The following is a 13,431-nucleotide window of genomic DNA, read 5'->3' on the forward strand; positions in this document are numbered from 1 at the left end:
GTGCCTTGCTGTTCACCTTCCCACCCCTGGGCCAGGCTACACTCAATCATAGGACCCACTGAAGAGATGAGTCTTCAGGAAGGACTTAAAAGTCGAGACTGAGTCTGCGTCTCCCACATGGATAGGCAGACCATTCCATAAAAATTAGAGATAAATAGGAGAAAGCCATGCCTTCAGCTGTTTGCCTACAAGGTCTAGGGACAATAGGGAGGCCTACGTCTTCTGACCGTAGCGTATGTGTAGGTACAGTATGTACGGCAGGACCAAATCAGAGAACAAAGTTGGAGCAAGTCAGCCCTTGCCTCAACTGGAAGCCAGTGTAGAGAGGCTAGCACTGGAGTAATATGATTGCTTTTTGGGGTTCTAGTCAATATTCTAGCAGCCAAATTTAGTGTATTTATTGCTTTATCCGGGTAGACAGAGAGTAGAGCATTGCGGTAGAATAATCTAGAATTGAAAAAGCATGGATTCGTTTTTCTGCATAATTTCTGGACAAAACATTTTAGATTTTTGCATTGTTAAAAAATGGAAAAAAGCTGCCCAAGAAATATTCTTGATTATCTATGTTCGTCTAAAGAGAGATCAAGGTCCAGAGAAATGCCAAGGTCCTTCCCTGTGTTATTTGCGACGACTGTACAACCATCAAGATTAATTGTCAGATTGTTTCTTGTGACCTAGAACTAGCATCTCTGTTTTGTCGGAATTTAAAAGTAAATAATGTGCCTCCATCCACATCCTTATGTCTGAAACGCAGGCTTCCAGGGTAGGTAATTTTGGGGCATCACCATGTTTCATCTAAATGTACATATGTTTGTTATCCACATAGCGGTAAAAGTTGACATTGTGTTTCCGAATGACATCACCAAGAGGTAAAATATATAGTGAAAACAAAAGTGGTCCTAAAACGGAACTTTGAGGAACATAAACTTACCTTTAATTTGTCAGAGAACAAACTATCCACAAATGGTGTCAAAAGTGGCACTAAGGTCTAAGAGCACAAGGACAGATGCAGAGACTTGGTCTGACGCCATTAAAAGGTAATTTAGCACCTTTTAGCACCTGACTGGAGTGTTTCATATACATTATTTGTCTTCAGGAAGACAGTGAGTTGCTACACAACAGCTTTTTTTTATTGAGAGGAATGGGAGATTCGATATAGGCCGATTTTACATTTCAGGAGAGGCTTTATTACTGCCAATTTTAGTGAGCACAGGAAATAGCTCTTTCAGTAGTTTTGTTGGAATAGGGTCTAGTAGGCAGTTGGAAGGTTTAGAGGTAAAGGGTTAAAAAACGTGACTGTCTCTATTGATCCTAGGTCCTGGCAGTTCTGTGCAGACTCAGGACAACTGAGTTTTGGAGAAATACAAATATTCAAAGAGGAGTTCATAATTTTATTTCTAATGATCATTATCTTTTTGTCGAAGTAGTTCATGAATTCATAACTGCTATAGTGAAACCCATCCTCACTTGGAGAATGTCAATTTTTTTGTTAACTTTGCAACAGTATATAAACAACATTTTTGATTGTTTTAAATTGTAAAATTTTGTTTAACTAGGCAAGTCTGTTAAGAACTAATTCTTATTTTCAATGATGGCCTAGTGGGTTAACTGCCTGTTCAGGGGCAGACCGACAGATTTGTACCTTGTCAGCTCGGGGATTTGAACATGAAACCTTTCGGTTACTAGTCCAACGCTCTAACCTCTAGAATACCCTGCCACCCCAATTCTCTTCAATCAGGTTGGAAAAGTAGGCTGATTCAGCAGCAGTAAGGGCTCTTCGATATTGTACGGAACTATCTTTCCAAACTAGTCGGAAGACTTCCAGTATGGTGGAATGCCATTTTTGTTCCAATTTTCTGGAAGCTTGCTTCAGGGTTCTGGTATTTTCTGTATACCAGGGAGCTAATTTCTTGAGACAAAGGTTTTTTGTTTTTAGCGGTTCGACTGCATCCAGGGTATTATGCAAGGTTAAGTTTAGATCCTCGGTTAGGTGGTTAACATATTTTTGTACTCCAATGTCCTTGGGTAGGTGGAGGGAGTCTGGAAGGGCATCTAGGAAACTTTGGGTTGTCTGAAATCCAGGGTATAATTGTGGCAATAAGTAGGTCCGGAGACAGGTTGGACAAAACACAGTCGATAATGACTCCAAAAGCCTTTTGGAGTGGGTCTATGGACTTTTCCGTGTGAATATTGAAGTCACCAAAAATTTGGATATTATCTGCCATGACTACGAGTTCCAATAGGAATTCAGGGAACTCAATAAGGAACGCTGTATACGGCCCAGGAGGCTGTATATGGCCCAGGAGGTCTGTAAACAGTAGCTATAAAAAGTGATTGAGCAGGCTGTATAGATGTTATGACTAGATGCTCAAAAGTAAAAAACGCAGTAATTTTTTCATACATTGAAATTTGCTGTCATAAATGTTAGCAACACCTCCACCTTTGCGGGATGCGAGGGAGATATGGTCACTAGTAAACCAGGAAAAGAGGCTTCATTTAACACAGCAAATTCATCAGGCTATGATCAGTGATTAGCTAATTGACTATGACTTCCTTGGAAGTGAGGGATCTAACATTAAGTGGTCCTCTTTTGAGATGTGAGATATTATCAAAATCTCTTTCAATAATGACAGGAATGGAGGTCTTTTTTTCCAGTGAGATTGCTAAGGCGAACACCGCCTTGTTAAGTTTTGCCCGACCTAGATCGAGAAACAAAAACGGTCTCAATGGAGTTTTGCCCGACCTAGATCGAGGAACAATAACGGTCTCAATGGGGAAAGCTTAGTTGACTACACTGACTGTGATAGCGGCAGACTCCACTATGTTGGCAGGCTGGCTAACAACCTGCTGCCTGGCCTGCACTCTATCTCATTGTGGAGCTTGAGGAGTTAGAGCCCTGTCTATGTTGATAGATAAGATGAGAGCACTCCTCCAGCTTGAATGGAGTCCATCAATCCTCAGTTCCACTTGGTGACCTCTGACTGTTTCATCCTAGCATTGTTGGACGTGGATAACAATATCCATATACCATCTACACACGCCAGTTTTAGCCTCAGCCAGTAACATCTTTAGATTAACCTTTACGTCGGTAGCCCCGCCCCATGGTAAACAATGTATGATCACTGGATGATTATTTTTAAATAATGTGACAGGTAATGTAGTCGCCAATGACTTGTGTTTTTAATTTGTCCAAGCTAATGGTAGGCTGTTGCTCAGACCCATAACGGGTGGAGGAGAGAACCGAGAAGATCAGACTTTGACTCCAACTCATTGCTTAGAGGGGAAAACCGGTTCAACGTTTTAATTGGCTGAATGAACATCACCAGTTAAGCATGCCTACAGCATTTCTTTCCAGAAGCCATGAGAAACGTGTTCATCTGTGGGGACTGTGGAGGAGTTTTAACACCAATACCTGTATTTACTTGTGACACAGACACTTTACCATCCTTTCCTAGACTTAAATTGCCCTTGCCTAACGATTTTGTCTTAAACCAAGCTTGCAACTCGGCTATCCTCGCCACACAGCAATAGTTCTCCTGTACATTAAGAGTACAGCGACTGCAATGAGAAGGCATTATGTTACTTAGCTTTTTTTTGCGGCCAGAGGAGATCCCACAGATCTATGTCCAGATAAAGCGTCAGGGGTGAAAAAGTTGAATGAAAAATGAGGAGGACAAAACTAAGACCTTGGTGGACTTGTTAAATACAGAGTTTTATCAAATAGTTATTAAGAGTAAAAAGTGATCAAGTTTGGCAGGTAGTTAAGTAGCAATAAACAGTGGAGCGGTAGGGAGACAACGCAGAAGTGTGTTGCATCAGCAGCCGCCAGTCAATAGGGAATAAGGATGCCATTTGGCATACATCCACTGACACGTTAGGCTTTCTTCTTTGGATACATGCAGCAGGAAATTCGGAATCCTCTTGATGTCAAGGAGAAGATAATAGGATGAAAGTATGTTTGAGTCATTGCCTTTCTTCTCGGGGATTGTGGATTGTATGCTTTCACACTGTAGTCTGTCAACAATCTCCAATGCATTTGTAGTCGATCGCCAAAAACGAATGTAAAAAACAACAATGATAAAGCCTTGCTTTTCTTTTTTCCTTCATTTAGCACTTTTGGCTGTAGGTGCACTCCATTCAGCAGCCCTAGCGCCAGGAAAGCAATGTGTTCCCATGTTGAATCATTTCATGTGTCTGAAGGTAGAACTCTGCATACCCAGCAGGCCCAGAGAGCAAATCAAGTGCACCTATAGGCCAAGATCACTGCCCAATCAGAAAGCTCGATCACCGTGTCTGCACAGCTTAGAAAGAAGCCTCGAAACTGTAAGATTTCAAAACTTTTAAAACCATGACTAGAGAGATAATCAATGAATACAGCAAAGAGCACTTGTTTATATAAGTTAATGTTTAAGTTGTTATTCAACACTGTCAACACTTTGTTCAACACTTTTATAAGCCATAAAATGAGCGTTCTCCCTCACGCTACAACCAGCACTGCAGCTGCAATGAATGAGTATAGAAAAGTGCTTTGATTATTTGTGGCTCGTGTCTTTTTTAATATCAAGGAATATTTCCCTGTCTCTGTTTATAGGAGGAACAATTGGTGCATGAGGCAGAATTAACGCAGTGCAACTTCAGTTTCACCTTTTCTCTGCGGAGGGAGGGAGAGCAGAGGGACGGTGAATTGGAGGCAGCCTCACCACTGTCCCTCCCTCCCTCCCTCCCTCCCTCCCTCCCTCCCTCCCTCCCTCATTGTTGGTATATGATCACACTTTTGAAAGATAATTTGGCAGGGCAATTTAAGCATAGGCAATATGCTTTAAAAAAATCTGAATGGTAGATCTCGGCTAGCTTTTGGACTCAGAAAGTGATCTTGACTCAGAAAAGGTTGGTGACCACTGGGCTAAAGTGTTGTCACTTCCACTGGGAGGCAGTATCAAGCTATAGTATATGCTACTGTGCTGCAGTTAAGTAACTGCATGGCCCCTCATCCCAAACACCCCTCTCCAACACGTGTTTATATAGTGACACACATAGGGAGAGAGGAGAGAGAGAGCGGAGAGAGAAAGATATCCCTCAGTATAAAAACACACGCCCTCTCTCTATATACCAGAAAATCTGTCAGGTTTCCACACAACAGTGATGCCAGTGTGCTCTCGGTGACTCTTCTCACGGATCTGCATCTTTCTGCAGACTGTCAGTGGATTGACATATATGACAGCTCGCCTTCAGAACATGTCTATGTCAAAACGACAGGAGAGTACATTGGAAATAATCCTGTGGACCAGATTTGCTACCATGGGCGTTTTTGTGATGCACTTTGCAACTTTATAATTTTTTCATAGAGATACAACTGACAAGGATGAAAAGTTATTTATTTGATTCATTTCTATAGTTTGAAGAACAGAGAAAAAAACATGGCTTTACAAACTTCGAATGACACTTCTTTGTCAACATTCCTGGACTGTCTGCCACGCCTGCAGAGCACATCATCCGTGAATGCGTCTGGAAATATGAGCAAGGAAGTTACCAATACCTCCTGTAACAATGCGTCTGTCATCACAAAAACCCCATCCACACGACAAAAAGGTATTACTGGAAGATTCCTAAAGATTCTCTAGAACTATCTCTATTGTTTTGAGCTTCTTAAATAATTTCCTATCATTAAATTAATTACATGAGATTAATTCCTCCATTAAATTATATGATGGGTTGCGAAGAAAATCATTGTCTGTATTTGGCATTGTTTGTCACACCAGCAGGTTGTTCACAACACATTGAACAATAGGGTAACTTGGGGGAAAACGCCCACCTTAAGGGAAATGTATATTTTCTGACAGAAAAAAAGTAACGTTTGGTAAGATTTAGATATGTGCATGCTGACTATCCTTAGGCAAACACATTTTGAAGGGAAATAAGTGGCCAGAATTTTTTTGTTGCAAAATCACCCCTGAAGATTTGTGTGTTAAAATTCATTTTAGTTTGTCATTTTTGAGTAATTGCCTCTTAAAAAACTATAAATAAATCAAATTTTGGAGCAAAATGACATTGCAAATGTAAAGGACGTCATGCTGATTGCTTAGAGAGTACTACCTCCTCCACAATTCGGCCCATACCTGGCGGAAACTCTGCCTTGCTGGCACAGGAGACACCTTCCTGAAGCGTCTTACCAGTCAATGCCACACAAAAGCTAATTATTCGGTGATGCAAGTGGGGACACTTCGGATAAAACAGATGAACTATTTAGTTGAACAAGACTAGTGGCATCCAGGGAAAGTGTTGAAAATAAAATTGGTGACCACTCATTCAGTGTGCACATAAGGTTCTTTATCAAGGCACAAAAAAAGTTAACATACAGTACCAGCCAAAAAGTTTGGACACACCTACACAAGGGTTTTTCTTTTTTTTTTACTATTTTCTACAATGTAGAATGATAGTGAATACATCAAAACTATTAAATAACACATATGAAATCATGTAGTAACCAAAAGTGTTATATAAAAATATATTTATATTTTTGAGAATATTCAAAGTAGCCACCCTTTGCCTTGATGACAGCTTTGCACACTCTTGGCATTCTCTCAACCAGCTTCCCCTGGAATGCTTTTCCAACAGTCTTGAAGGAGTTCCCACATATTCTGAGCTCTTGGTGGCTGCTTTTCCTTCACTCTGCCGTCCAATTCATCCCAAACCATCCCAGTAGGGTTGAGGTCGGGTGATTGTGGGGGCCAGGTCATCTGATGTAGCACTCCATCACTCTTGGTCAAAGAGCCCTTACACAGCCTGGAGGTGTGTTGGGTAATTGTCCTGTTGAAAATCAAATTATAGTCCCTCTAAGCGCAAACCAGATGGGATGGCGTATCGCTGCAGAATGCTGTGGTAGCCATGCTAGTTAAGTGTGCCTTGAATTCTAAATAAATCACTGACAGTGTCCCCAACAAAGCACCACTACACCATCACACCTCCTCCTCCATGCTTCAAGGTGGGAATCACACATGCAGAGATCATCCGTTCACCTACTCTGCGTCTCACAAAGACACGGCGGTCGGAACCAAAAATCTCAAATTTGGACTCATCAGATTTTCGCTGGTCTAATGCCTATTGGTCGTGTTTCTTGGCCCAAGCAAGTCTCTTCTTCTTATTGGTGTCCTGTAGTAGTTGTTTCTTTGCAGTAACTCGACCATGAAGGCCTGATTCACGGACTCTCCTCTGAATATCTGAGGCTGATAACTCTAATGAACTCATCCTCTTCAGCGGAGGTAACTCTGGGTCTTTCTTTCCTGTGGAGGTCCTCATGAGAGACAGTTTCATCATAGTGCTTGATGGTTTTTGCAACCGCACTTGAAGTTTTTTTTTATTTTCCGCATTGACTGACCTTCATGTCTTAAAGTAACGATGGACTGTCGTTTTTTTTTGCTTATTTGAGCTATTCTTACCATAATATGGACTTGGTATTTTACCAAATAGGACTATCTTCTGTATACAAGTAGGGCTATCTTCTGTATACCACTCCTGCCTGTCACAACTGGCTCAAACGCATTCAGGAAAGAAATTCTACAAATTAACAAGGCACACCTGTTTATTTTAAATGCATTTCAGATGGCTACCTCATGAATTTGGTTGAGAGAATGCCAAGAGTGTGCAAAGCTGTCATCAAGGCAAAGGGTGGCTACTTTGGAGAATCTCAAACTGTTTTCGATCACCTGGCTGGAGTGATTTCTATTGATACCCCAACCACATCGATCTCAACACATTCAAATTATATTATTCAATTAAATATGGTATCCTTCAATTTTATCTTTGGTAATATTTAATTTAAATGAGTTATCTTTAATTCATATTCATGCTTATTATGATCTACAAGAATAAAAAACAAGCAATTGTTATATGCTCGACTCTCTTTGAGTGACAATAAGAACAAATACGTTTTTGCCGCTACACCTCACGGCTGGCTGTGTCTGGTGCATACCTAGTAGACTAGGGGTCTATTATCAGACTGAAACAGACCTTGGGGTTTCAGGCTATTCGCTGTTCTCTCATAGGTTTTTACTATAGTAGAGGAGGAAATTTAATCAAAGTCCTCTAAATAATTCTATATATTTCACACTCCACTGGTGCATCACTTTTATGGCCCAATATGCTGAAATTACATTTTCCACAGAGCATCACTATTAAAGTTAATATATTTTCAACTTAACTATCACCAGACAAAGTTGGGTAACTAATCAAATATAGTAAAAAATGAAAACCTGTGGAGATACCTTTCCTGAAACTAGGAGAGTTATGGACCAAAATTATGGGGAAAGGGTATAGAACTGCACCCATAGATACGACACAAGCCCCCCTTACATACAAGCGTATGCACGCATGCACACACATGCACGCAGACAAGCACACACACACACACACACACACACACACACACACACACACACACACACACACACACACACACACACACACACACACACACACACACACACACACACACACACACACACACACACACACACACACACACACACACACACACACACACATACAGCCCTGACATATCTTTATTATAATGTAGACTTCATCTGCAGACTCCATGGCCAAAAGGTTTTTAGCTGACTCGGCTGTCTCGGAGACAGAGCAATTTATGGCCTGACAGTAGCTGTCCCTTCCATCCAAGGTTATTACAGTAAACTGAAACTAAAACAAAAACAAATCCTGAAAAAACAACAAACTGAAATTAAATATTTAAACCGCGAGGCTAAACTTCTCCGCTGTTTTGGTCCTGTGGCTATCATGCTGCAATGGTGTGAAGCGAACCCATGCACATGTGGAGATACTGTGTATGGCTGTGTGAGAGCGAAGTCTTGCATCGCGCTCATCTCAATATCTGTGGCGCTGCTCATGGCAAAGTAATTTTGCTGAGTCTACACTCGTAGAATAAGGACTGACTCAAGGAACCCCTAGAGTTCCTCAAGGAACAATGGCTGTTCAATGGTTCATATTTGCACCTTCAGCTAGTTGACGGCTTCTTGGAGGAACCTTTAATGGTTCAATGTAGCAACAGGTTCCTGGAGGAACCACGGAATGGAGGATTGGCTTATTAGGGGCGTGGCTTTAATATATATTTTTTTAGAGTAGATGTCATTTCTGTTCAACTTTTCTGCTGTATTGTCATCAAGGTTTAACACTGACAGTTTTGTAGCATCAATGAGGCTAACAGAGGTTTATGAGTTCCTCAGAAGCCTATGCAAATCCCATAGTTGGATTAGTTACCGCTTTAATACTGTATGTAATCAGAATCTACCAGGCGCAAATTTTCACTCGTGACCCAATTTTCAAATCCCCTAGTTTGGGAAACCCTGATTATAAGGTAGACTCAGCGCAATGACATTGCCACGAGCAGCACTGCAGATATTGGGAGCGTCTGAGTGGTAAAGATAAAGCAAACGACTGTAGATGAAAGTCTAGGAATGAAGTGACAGCCCGAAAGTCGGACACAAATGTGGTTTTCTAACAGCGAGGCTCAGATTAACATGGCAGTGTTGCTATTGTTTATGAAAGGTTTTCTTTATAATGTCGAAGTAAACATATCACACACTCACAAACTAAAATCATAATATAATATGTATATACTGTTCAATCACTTAGAGAGAGAGAGCCTCAAATATCACATGTATTTGTATATCCACTATTGTACATATACATTGTGGCAAATTGGTTCCTGTTTCAATCATGTCTTTGGTCACGTTCGCGTTAGTCTAACAGAAACACCCTAATGATTTGTTGACAATAGAGCCTCCCACAATGCAGACAAAGGCTGCAGGATGAAGTTGGTGAAGGGCAACTGCAGAAGCTTGCAGTCCACTGCAGTCAAATCTTAATGAACTTTGATTACAGGATTCTTGTAAAGTTAATGCAGTTGACGTGAAGGTGCAAGGGGACATTGCCTTGCGTGAGGTGCCATCTTTCGGATGTCCTGACTCTCTGAGATACAAAATCTAATGGCACTTATCGTAAGAGTACAGGTGTTAACCCCAGTGTCATGGCTAAATTCCCAATCTTGCCCTATTCCATCATGGCCATCTAATCACCCCCCTCATTCATACATGGCATATATCACTCCTCACATCTCCACCTGATAGCTGATGTGTGGTGAGCGTTCTGGCACAAAATGGTTGCCGAGTTTCCCCCTTACTATGTAAAGCGCATTGAGTACCTCAGTTGGTAGAAAAGTGCTATATACCGTAAATCCAATCCATTTTTATATAAATCTATTCATAAAACTAGTCAAATGCATCTGAAAACGAACTGAACCTAAACAAAATGTACATTACATTTTTTGAACTAATATAAATAAAACAAATATACAGTTGAAGTCGGAAGTTTACATACACCTTAGCCAAATACATTTAAACTCAGTTTTTCACAATCCTGACATTTAATCCTTATACAAATTTCCTGTTTTAGGTCAGTTAGGATCACCATTTTATTTTAAGAATGTGAAATGTCAGAATAATAGTAGAGAGAATGATTTATTTCAGCTTTTATTTCTTTTATCACATTCCCAGTGGGTCAGAAGTTTACATACACTCAATTAGTATTTGGTAGCATTGCCTTTAAATTGTTTAACTTGGGTCAAACGTTTTGGGTAGCCTTCCACAAGCTTCCCACAATAAGTTGGGTGAATTTTGGCCCATTCCTCCTGACAGAGCTGGTGTAACTGAATCAAGTTTCCTTGCTCGCACATGCTTTTTCAGTTCTGCACACACATTTTCTATAGGATTGAGGTCAGGGCTTGTGATGGCCACTCCAATACCTTGACATTGTTGTTTTGCCACATTTTGCCACAACCTTGGAAGTATGCTTAGGGTCATTGTCCATTTGGAAGACCCATTTGAGACCAAGCTTTAACTTCCTGACTGACGTCTTGAGATGTTGTTTCAATATATCCACCAAATTTTCCTGCCTCGTGATGCCATCTATTTTGTGAAGTGCACCAGTCCCTCCTGCAGCAAAGCACCCCCACAACATGATGCTGTCACCCCCGTGCTTCACGGTTGGGATGGTGTTCTTCGGCTAGAGAGCCGCCCCCTTTTTCCTCCAAACATAAAAATGGTCATTATGTCCAAACAGTTCTATTTTTGTTTCATCAGACCAGAGGACATTTCTCCGAAAAGTACTATCTTTGACCGCATGTGCAGTTGCAAACCGCAGTCTGCGGTTTGTGGCAGTTTTGGAGCAGTGGCTTCTTTTTTGTGGCAGTTTGGAGCAGTGGCTTCTTCCTTGATGAGCAGACTTTCAGGTTATGTCGATATAGGACTCGTTTTACTGTGGATATAGATACTTTTGTACCTGTTTTCTCCAGCATCTTGGTCCTTTGCTGTTGTTCTGGGATTCATTTGCACTTTTTACACCACAGTACGTTCATCTCTAGGAGACAGAACACGTCTCCTTCCTGAGCGGTATGACGGCTGCGTGGTCTCATGGTGTTTATACTTGCGTACTATTGATTGTACAGACGAACGTGGTACCTTCAGGCGTTTGGAAATTGCTCCAAAGGATGAACCAGACTTGTGGAGGTCTATAATTTTTGTCAATTAGCCTATCAGAAGCTTCTAAAGCCATGACATCATTTTCTGAAATTTTCCAAGCTATTTAACCTCTAACGAGCCTCTACCCCGGGTCCGGGATCACCCCCCACCTCCCCCACACACTGATTAGCATAGCTAGCATAGCTTCACAAGTAGATAGTAGCATCTAAATATCATTAAATCACAAGTCCAAGACACCAGATGAAAGATACAGATCTTGTGAATAAAGCCACCATTTCAGATTTTTAAAATGTTTTACAGGGAAGACAAAATATGTAAATCTATTAGCTAAACACGTTAGCAAAATACACCACTTTTCTAACTCCATCAGTTTCTTACTACTTCAGGTGCTATCACCAATTCGGCTAAACTAAGATATTGATAGCCACTAACCAAGAAAAAACCTCTTCAGATGACAGTCTGATAACATATTTATGGTATAGGATAGGTTTTGTTAGAAAAAAGTGCATATTCCAGGTAGAAATCACAGTTTACAATTGCACCGACCATCACAAGACGACTAGAATTACTATAGAGAGCAACGTGTATGACCAATTTACTCTTAATAAAACATTTCATAAGAATAGACAAAGCATAGCAATGGAAAGACCCAGATCTTGTGATTCCAGACAATATTTCAGATTTTCTAAGCGTTTTACAGCGAAAACACAATAAATCGATAAGTTAGCATACCACATGTGAAAACGTTACCAGAGCATCGATTCCAGCCAAAGAGCGCTATAACGTAATCACCGCCAAAATATATTAATTTTTTCACTAACCTTCTCAGAATTCTTCCGATGACACTCCTGTAACATCATTTTACAACATACATATACAGTTTGTTCGAAAATGTGCATATTTAGCCATACAAAACCGTGGTTATACAATGAAAATAGTAGCAACTCAAGCATCAAAATGAGGGACGTCAACTTTCAGAGTGATCTAGTTTAATCGAAAGCTAATCATATACTTGACTAAAAAATACAGGGTTGACAAGAATCGAAAGACAAATTAGTTCTTAATGCAACCGCTGACTTACATTTTTAAAATTATCCTTACTTTTCAATACAGGGGGCGAAATATGCGTTTAAAATATTTCGACAGAACAACGATTTATCATATTAAATATTGCTTACTTTGAGCTGTTCTTCCATCAGATTCTTGGGCAATGTATCCTTTCTATGTTGTAATCTTCTTTTGGTCGATAGATGTCCTCTGTCCTTCGAAATGTCCACTAACAACGACCGAGACCCCGAAACGTTCCCAAAGCTAGAAAGTGCACGACAAAGAAATTCCTCAGAATCGCACTAAACGGATATAAATTGCTATAAAACGGTTCAAATTAACTACATTATGATGTTTTTAACAACTATAACGAGTAAAAACATGACCAGAGAAATATTGCTGGCTAAACAACGATTTGGAATGAGGCAAGTCCGATGTCCTTCACGCTTCAGGCGCGCGACGAGAAAGGGAGGTACCTCCACGTTTTTTTCTTTTATAGTGGCTGTGATTGTGCAATCGACTCCATTCAAAACGTGATGACGTACAGACACCCAGAGGAAGACGTAGGCAGTGTCGGTTTCTTCATAGCATTCACTGTCACCTTAAAAACAGACTCCAGATCAGGGGTAAAAATTTCTGAAATCTGACCCCTGTCATGAAAAGTGCTGTAGATATAGTTCTGTACCACTCAGAGACAAAATTCCTACGGCTATAGAAACTAGAAAGTGTTTTCTATCCAATTATAACAATAATATGCATATTGTACGATCAAGAATTTAGCACGAGGCAGTTTAATTTGGAGACCAAAATATGCTAATGCGGAACAGCACCCCCT

General features: G+C 40.5%; 1 protein-coding gene across 1 annotated transcript in view; it reads left to right on the forward strand.

Annotated features, from left to right (window-relative positions):
* Positions 1-5,134: 5,134 nt before the first annotated feature.
* Positions 5,135-13,431, forward strand: part of LOC139566267 (cholecystokinin receptor-like) — a 55,560-nt gene continuing 47,263 nt past the window's right edge. Inside the window, exon 1 of the mRNA XM_071387327.1 lies at positions 5,135-5,589. Coding sequence (XP_071243428.1) covers positions 5,418-5,589 — 172 coding nt within the window. The 5' untranslated portion in view covers positions 5,135-5,417. The remainder of the gene's footprint in view (positions 5,590-13,431) is intronic.

The sequence above is a fragment of the Salvelinus alpinus genome, chromosome 38 (genome assembly GCF_045679555.1).
Source record: "Salvelinus alpinus chromosome 38, SLU_Salpinus.1, whole genome shotgun sequence".
NCBI lineage: Eukaryota > Metazoa > Chordata > Actinopteri > Salmoniformes > Salmonidae > Salvelinus > Salvelinus alpinus.